At 33.4% G+C, this 8,621-nt stretch overlaps 1 protein-coding gene across 1 annotated transcript; it reads left to right on the plus strand.

The window, feature by feature from the left end:
• Positions 1 to 5,701: 5,701 nt before the first annotated feature.
• On the plus strand, positions 5,702 to 8,001 carry LOC128531787 (uncharacterized). The gene is made up of 5 exons (XM_053505936.1): positions 5,702 to 5,708; positions 6,717 to 7,052; positions 7,187 to 7,300; positions 7,512 to 7,543; positions 7,631 to 8,001. Exons 1-5 carry the CDS (start codon positions 5,702 to 5,704, stop codon positions 7,760 to 7,762), a joined length of 621 nt encoding a protein of 206 aa, XP_053361911.1. The 3' UTR covers positions 7,763 to 8,001.
• The last annotated feature ends 620 nt before the right edge of the window (positions 8,002 to 8,621 follow it).

Raw genomic sequence — 8,621 nt, forward strand, 5'->3', positions numbered from 1 at the left:
TGATACGTTTCTGTAGTCACAAGTATCCAGGTAACTTTAAGTCAGTTTTTACATTATTCTGACTATATGTAAGATCTATCTATCTACAGTATAACTACACAGTTCAGTTATGGAGGTTGTTGTTAACAGGTGAGAAATCATAGCAGCTTTTGACAGCTATTATAAGTCTTAAGCATTCATGGGAAATTGTGTTGTCTGTACTTTGTAGACAAATATGTAAGTTTGTAGATGGTTCAGCATAAGTTTGGCGCTGTTTATAGTAGAATTGCATGTGATAAATTGGCAATCGTAAGTACAGCATAGGTACAGCGTGCCATTTCCGGATAAATGTGAAACCAAACGTCAACTCAGCTAAAAAAAAAAAAAAAAAACTTTATTTATCCCCATGGGGCAATATAAGAATATGAAAAAAGTATAAAGTGTCATATATCAAGAATTTGTATTATTGTGTTAAGGCTGAAACAATACTGAAGGGCCTTACGGGTAAAACTACATAAAATTATATCATAGTACAATATCATTGTACTAAAATTATATCATTATTTGTGCTAAAACTTTATAACATGTATTACTATTCTTTTTCTTCGTTTTATTATTATTATTATTATTATTATTATTATTACTATTATATGCAAAGTAAACTAAGTATTTACTAATTAATTTTACTATATTTGTCTATTATTTATTTATTTATTTATTTATTGGGATGAGTGTGTGTGTGAGGGGGTGGTCATTATAAACCAAATTGAATGTCCCAACTTATGAGTTAACAAATGTAGGCCTGATTGCAAATAATAAAGCAAAAATAAACATTTGGCTTTCAAATAATCTCACAATTTGATTATTTTAGACCACCATACTGTGTGTGTGTGTGTGTGTGTGTGTGTGTGTGTGTGTGTGTGTGTGTGTATATTTAATATTGATTATGCCAAAATCAAATCAATACTGATAGGGTTAGTGTTTATTTATGTATTTTTATTTATTAATTTATTTATTCACTGTATTATTTATACATAATAAAATAATAACAAACAAGCACTTCTTCAAATTATCTACAGAAGAGGTTAATGTGGCATGGCAGCTTATCTCACGATACATATTAATTTTTTTTCACACTGGAGTACACACATTCATCTCGTCTATTGTTATATATAACCTCAGTGCTGCTACTGTCAGGTTTGGGATTCCTTTTGGAAAATTGCAAGGCTGCGTAACTGAGATTTTTAGCTTCAGTTTCCTGGTGAAAATAAATATGTCATTACTAGTAAAGCTTATTAAGACATAAGTTTATTGTATACATTACATACTGTATATACAGTAGTACGATTAGACTATATGAGGGACTATATATATATATATATATATATATATATATATATATATATATATATATATATATATATATATATATATTGTTAAGCATACAGGGGATAAAATATATTTTACTTAATTCACACAGAATAAGTAAATATGCACACATACCTGCCTCATTACTGACGAATGTTCTATAGAAGGCTTCACTAATAAAACAGACATAAACATTATTATTATTATTATTATTATTATTATTATTATTATTTCACTGCAGTAAGTATAATCAGATAATAAAAAGCACTTACTTTTAGAACATTCACTTCCCTTCAATATGAAATAAGTGAGACAGACAATCAGAAGTGCACACGAGCCCAAAGCCGTTCCTAAAATCATCACTGTTGAACGTAAGAGATCTGATCATTTCTGCTTCTGTTATTAATCCATGTGATTATTTACATTAGTATAACTGATTTTGTAGGCAAATTATGCTTTATAAATTAAATGTAATAAATTATTTTTAAATTATACATCTTACCAGTTGTCTCTTGTGTGCTTATGTTAGTGTAGTTTCCATGCAGGGTTTGTTCACACACCACTAAATTGTCCCACAGAGCTGGTGTAGATGTTTCTGATGTATTGGTAAGATGTTCACCTACAAACATGTATTATGATTTTCTTCTTATTAAAATGTCTGTATGTAACTGTTGTTGAAGTAAACACGGTTTGCATTATTGTACTTCATAATTATTTGCCTTCCAGGTTAAACTGGGGGAACCTTTACCTTTAATTTTTAAATATGTTCCACCTCCAAACACACTGTATGGTAATATCACTGCACAGTAGTACATGGCTTCATCAGACTGGATGATGTTAGAAATCGTCATATTAGAACAGTTCGAAGATCTTGTCACTTGAAACCGATCATTTGTGAATTGATTGTAAAGAATGGCATCACGTTTTTGCACTCTGCTCATAATCCGAGGCTGTTTTCCTGTTGGTTGTTTATACCAGAAAATTACTCCGACATCTGAACCAGAAATACAGCAGTGTAGAATCGCCGAGTCACAGATATTCACACAGAGTACTTTATCGGGCTGATAAACTTCTATCTCTACAGGGGAAAGTGGAATCCTCTTAAGAGTTTGGACTGCATCTAGAAAAGCAAAGGAATTAATTAGTTAAATTAATGTATCTATTTTTATTGAGTTAATAAATCATTATTATAAAGCTGTAGCAAAAGAAATGTGCAAAAATATTTTAAGAGTTATGGGTTGAATATATTACAAAATGATTTAGAGTCATTAAAAACTTGGATCGCAAACAAACTATATATTAAATCCTTATTACTTACATATAGTGCAGAAGATCCAAAAGAAAACAAAGAAACCAGCCATCTCAGGTACTCACATGTAACAGAATATAATATGACGCAAGGTTTGCATTTATAATACAGGCAGTCTTTACTGAGCATGCTCCAAAATGAGACATGTGATTGGTTGTAGGGGTCACATGTCTTTTTGGGGGAAAAAAATGTGAGGCCCAGTGCAATATTCTTATCTGAATATACTTAACTGAAGTACGTTACTAAATGTGCAGATAAGAATCCACACTATTTGCAGTTAGGAACAGAGCTGTTAAAAAAAGAGAAGTAAAACATGTGCAAAGACACACAAACAGACAGACACACATACAAACAAACAATAGCCAGGTCTTCCCAATTATAGCCCAGCTACCATGAGGAGAAGATGAGGTTAATGATCCCTCTAACCCTTTTGTGTCCCTGACTCCGCAGGTTAAACTCAATGGCAGCTTTGGACAGTTACAAAAAGATAATCCCTGCTTAAAACGCTGGTAGAAACAGGTATTACAAATAGAGGGTGAAGAAGATAGACCCACACAGCCCCGGGCCATCTCATACTTCCCAGTAAAACACAACCATAGCTTCTGTCAGCGCTGCCCAGAGTGTCAGCAAACAGTGCCGACAAAGCCCACCATGCTGATTTCACTGCCAATCATCAGCATGCCGTTTAAGCAGATAGGCATGGATCTCATCGGTCTCCACGCTTTATAATCAAAGTGCGCTTAATCTTAGGCTCACAAATCACAAACTGATAGCTGGTCATTCTCCTTCAGGACTTTCTGGCGGAGCACAAAATTCATGGTTTCATCAATTATGTATAACAAGTCGTCCAGGTCTGGAAGCTGCAAAGTAGCAACAGACCTCACACACTACCACCACCATTGTAGACTCTTGGTATGATGTCCTTTTTATGATGTGTTATTTTTATGCCAGATGTAAACTTGTAAACTTTTTTCTCGTCAGTCCACATATTATTTAACTAAAAGTCTTGGGGATAATCAGGATTTTGGCAAATTTAAGGTGAGCCTTTGTATTCTTTTTGGTCAGCGGTGGCTTTTGCATGGGGATTTTTCCATTGATGCCATTTTGGCCTAATCTTCCTCTTATTGTTAAATCATAAACACTGACCTTTAACCAAGGCAAGTGAGGCCTGCAGTTCTTTGGATGTTGTTCTGTGTTCTTTTACTGAACTCCTGGATAAGTTGTCATTTTGCTATTGGAGTAATTTTGATAGGCTGGCCAGTCTTGTGACCCACTGTTCCAAGTTTTCTCCATTTGTGGATGATGGCCCTCATTGTGGTTCAATGGAGTCCCAAAGCTTAGGAAAGGACTTTGTAATCCTTTCCACACTGGCACGTGTCAAGTACTTGTGAGATTTTTTAGCATGCCTCACTTTGTCAAACAGGTTGTATTTAAGTGATTTTCTAATTCAACAGGTCTGGTAGTGATCAGGGCTGAGTGTGGCAAGTTAAATTAAATAAAAATTTAATTCAGCTTTTTAAAAATTGTGTAATAATAAAATATGTTTGATGATCTCATTTATGTAACATCAAGTGTTTAAGTGATCTAAGAGACCTTTTGGCCAGACAGTGTATAAATTGGCAAGACAAGATTTTATACTTTCAACATTTATAACATTGACAGAAACCCAAGCAACTGGTGTAATTTGACAAGGACTTTGTACATAAAATGTTAAAATAAGTTACAGACCAGTCAGCCATAATATTAGAACTACATATTAAAGGCCAGTACCAGAAAAGTCAATGTAGGATAAATCACCTAAATAGTAAATACTGTCCACAATATAAAGGCACCAGAACACCCAGTGTAGTTCAGTCCACCCCACACATGGCCCTGCAGACTAAGAGCCCAGAGCTACTGATCTGACCTCCGAACTTCCCAGCTCCCAATCCGAATGGACCAACAAGTCCAATGGTCAGATACCGCACCCTTTAACTCACAGCACCCAAAGAGTTTACTGCCCGCATCCTGGTGCCAGACACTCCAGAACTCCCCTAGACGGGCTATGGAGCCATGGGGACCCCAAGTCCCAGGTGGTTAGAATGTTTTACTGTTATGGTTGTTCTGTGTATTTTAGTGAATTACACTCCTGAGACATACATTTAGCTCTAGTAATTTAATTAAAATATACATTTACCTACAGATACTTATGTACCATGTGTTTGTGTATTTTTCACCACTGACTTCTGCTGGCCCAATTTAATGTACAAACATACGTGGGTGGAGTGGAAATTCAAAGTGATCATGTGACTTGTAGCAGCCAGTAAGATAAAAGTCTTCAATACAAAAAGTCTCAGTGGTTTGGTTTGTAAATTCTTTCAAACACCTCCACCCAAGTACATGACATTTATGAAGATGGCTCCACTTTGGACTCTTATTTTATCTCTAAACATTTGTAAGTACTTTTTTCCCCTTATGTAAAAAGTCATTTTTGCACTGGACCTGACCTGAATTGTTTTTTTAGTTCCAGGCCAGGCTGTAGATTTTCACGGATCATCATTTGTCTCGGTGAAGTCTGGAGAACGTGTGACTCTGAACTGCACATTTCGTGATGAACACAATAAGGACCTTATTGTTTGGTACAAGCAACGGTTTGGAGAGATGCCTGTGGAAGTGGGAAAAACGATAGAACATAAAGACACTGACATTTCACCTGAGTTTAGCTCTGGATTTAAAATAGAAAATATTATTAACGGCATTTCTTTATCAATTCTACAAACAAAAAAAGCTGATGAAGGACTGTATTTCTGCGGAATTTATTACTGGGCTAAATTTGAATTTTCCAATGGAACATTCGTAGCTGTGACAGGTAAATCACTGACACACACAGACATACATTTATAAATAGAGTTTCCAATTTATAAATTAGTGTATTTAGACATGTTTATCCAGTAATAAAAAAGTCAGCCAGGACAGGTAGAGAAATTAGGATTATTCCATTTTATAGGGGAACATGTTAATACTTCTTAGAATTTTTTTTTTTTTTTTAATTATCTTTATTATATCATGTTAGGCAAGAATCACTGCTGCTATTGAACAGATTGGTCTTTATATGTTGCAGTGTTCAAAACAGAAAGTTTTGCACATAACTAATAATGTCCATAATAATGTTTTAAATTCACTGCCTTAGCGTGTCTAAATTTGTTCCTTCATAATTTTGTCCACTTATTATTATAATTTTTATTATTATTGTTGTTGTTGTTGTTATTATTATTATTATCTATCCATCTATCTATTTTTTATTTGTACAAAAATGTTTCCAAAAATACACAAAAAAGAAAAGCGAATCCAATTTTTAATCATATTATTTGGTATTCCATAAATAATTTTTTAGTTGCTAAGATTATTATTTTTATAACTGTTTTTTAGTTTCACTTTATTCTAAAACCAATATTAACATTTTTTAAGTTTCCTTCAGTAGTAGTAGTTTTAGCAGTAGGACTATGGTAGAAGTTATTGTGTATTGTCACATATACTTTACACTGCTTTTATTACCAACACTTTTCCTCTTTATAAAGCACTGAAAGCTGTAGTTAATGTTTAATTAAAGCACGGGAAGGAACTTTGTATTTTTCACCAGCCACAGTTAAATCCTGCATTATTCATACCTTTTTATTTTAATTAAATTTTATTTTGGTAACTTTTGTACATATTGTACATTTTAATGTTCATTTACTATGCTTTTTATAATTTAGAAAAATAATTTCTGTTTTAAAAATGATCAGTTATTTTATTTTACTTTTATTGAAAAAATATATTTAGTTTAAATGTAGGGGCAATTCATTTCATCCTAGAGACACCTTTTTTTTTTCTTTTCTTTTTGTAACGTCTTGGGCATTTGTATAAGCTTTTCAATGCATACCATACTGTGTATTGTTGTGGATTTGACAAATAATATTAAATTTAAATTTGAATAGTGATATTTTCATATATCTTTTATGAGGTCATTAAGTAACTGCTGGGTATTTAGTGAGAAAAATGTTAGTAACCAACTGCACACTCTTTGTATTATACTGACTAGATGACAGCGATGTAAAACTCTCAGTGTTCCAGAGCAGTGTGTTGGACTCGGTTCCTGCAGGAGCGTCAGTGACTCTGCAGTGCTCGGTTCTCTCTGAGAGCAGAGCAGCAGAACTCCAAGTGCTCTGGTTCAGAGCTGCTCCACCACAATCCCATCCTCAAATCATTTACACTCATCACAACAGCAGCCATCAGTGTGAGAGCACCTCTTCTAAACACACCTGTGTGTACAACTTCTCCAAGAACATCCTCACTCACAATGATACTGGGACTTACTACTGCGCTGTGGTCGCGTGTGGGAAGATCATTTTTGGGAACGGAACACGAGTACAACTGGGTAAGAATGAATTTGCTCACCATGTAGTATGTAATTGGAGTGATTACCTGTTCGCTTTGGTTTAGTTGTAAATATTGTAAATATAGTTTACCAATGTGTACATATTAATCATTAAGATTTATTTTTTTTTCCAGGGGAATCTGATTCTATAGTGATCTACTTTGCTGTAGCGCTGGCAGTATGTGTGGTAGTGAACTGTGCTCAAGCTATTTTATACTGTAAAAAACAAAACTCTGAGCAATGCATAGGTAGGTTTTTGTTATATTGCTGTAAAACAAAAAAAAAAAAAAAAAAAAAAAAAAAAAATATATATATATATATATATATATATATATATATATATATATATATATATATATATAACCAATCTCACACATTTATAAAGAAAAAAAATAATAACCCCATCATTACACTTGCAGTGCAGTTGAATTGTAAATGCTACTTTTTTTTTTACTACAGTGCAGCCTCCAATAAGAAAAGCAAATAATCAGGTAACTAAACAGGTCCATACATGACATTAAGTTTAGTCCCAACAATACATATTTTATTTATTAACAACTTTATATTTGTTCTTGTAGAACCCTGAAGTCACGGAGATAAATTATGCTGCCGTCAATTTCAACAAAACGAAAACCAAAAGTGAAAGAACAAAAAGGGATCAATATCAAGATACTGTTTATACTGAAGTGCTAAAGTTTCCTAGTACTTAGATTCTCTAAAAGTCTTTACTTTTTGTAACAAAAGTCTGTCTCCTTTTTGTAACTGTTAATACTAATCATAAAAGTGAAAAAATCTACTCACTCGGATAACTTTCTTATGATTTAAATATACAAACTGCGGCTTGTATAGTGGAACCTTAATTTATGAACATGTTTCATTTCTGAAGTGAGCTCGTATTTCAAAACACTTGTAAACCAAAGCGAATTTTCCCATAAGAAATAATGGAAACCTAAATTATTCATTCCACAGCCCCCAAAAATTAATACATGAAAATAATTACACAAGATATAAAGTGAAAATTAAACAAATTAACCTGCACTTTACCTTAAAAAATAGTAAAAATAAATCCCGACAGATCCGTGTTTTTCCAGATCACGGGCGCTGTATGTGTGTATGTGTGTGTATTGTATGTGTGTGTGTGTTTGTGTATGTGTGTAAAGCTGAAGTAAGGGGAGAGGAGGAATCAGACCCTCCCTTTTTCCTTCTTCTTGTCTTACACAAGTTGTGATCATGTGACGCTCGGCATCAAAACAAGAAGCGCATGCATGATACATGATACTCGGGACTCGTAAACCAAGACTTATTTGTTTTTTTAAGTCTAAATTTATTAAAAAGCTCATCTTGTGGAACACTCGCAAACCGCGTTACTCGCAATACGAGGTTTTACTGTTTCAAATGTTGAATATTGTGACATTTCATTGGACTATTGTGTGACCTTGTACTAAAAAACAAAACAAATTATGAATTTGCAACATATTTTTAATACTGTATATTTTTACAACTCTAAAATTTTGAACATTTCCGGGAAACCTTAAGTTCTCTCCATCTTAGAGCTTTTACATACAGTAG

The sequence above is a fragment of the Clarias gariepinus genome, chromosome 10, assembly GCF_024256425.1.
Source record: "Clarias gariepinus isolate MV-2021 ecotype Netherlands chromosome 10, CGAR_prim_01v2, whole genome shotgun sequence".
Taxonomy (NCBI): domain Eukaryota; kingdom Metazoa; phylum Chordata; class Actinopteri; order Siluriformes; family Clariidae; genus Clarias; species Clarias gariepinus.

What these genes read in the sequence shown, in the direction of transcription:
- LOC128531787 (XM_053505936.1), top strand. An exon ending in CGGAACACGAGTACAACTGG is followed by an intron (nt 7,053 to 7,186) that starts GTAAGAATGAAT and finishes TTTTTTTTCCAG; the next exon opens with GGGAATCTGATTCTATAGTG. An exon ending in AAACTCTGAGCAATGCATAG is followed by an intron (nt 7,301 to 7,511) that starts GTAGGTTTTTGT and finishes TTTTTACTACAG; the next exon opens with TGCAGCCTCCAATAAGAAAA.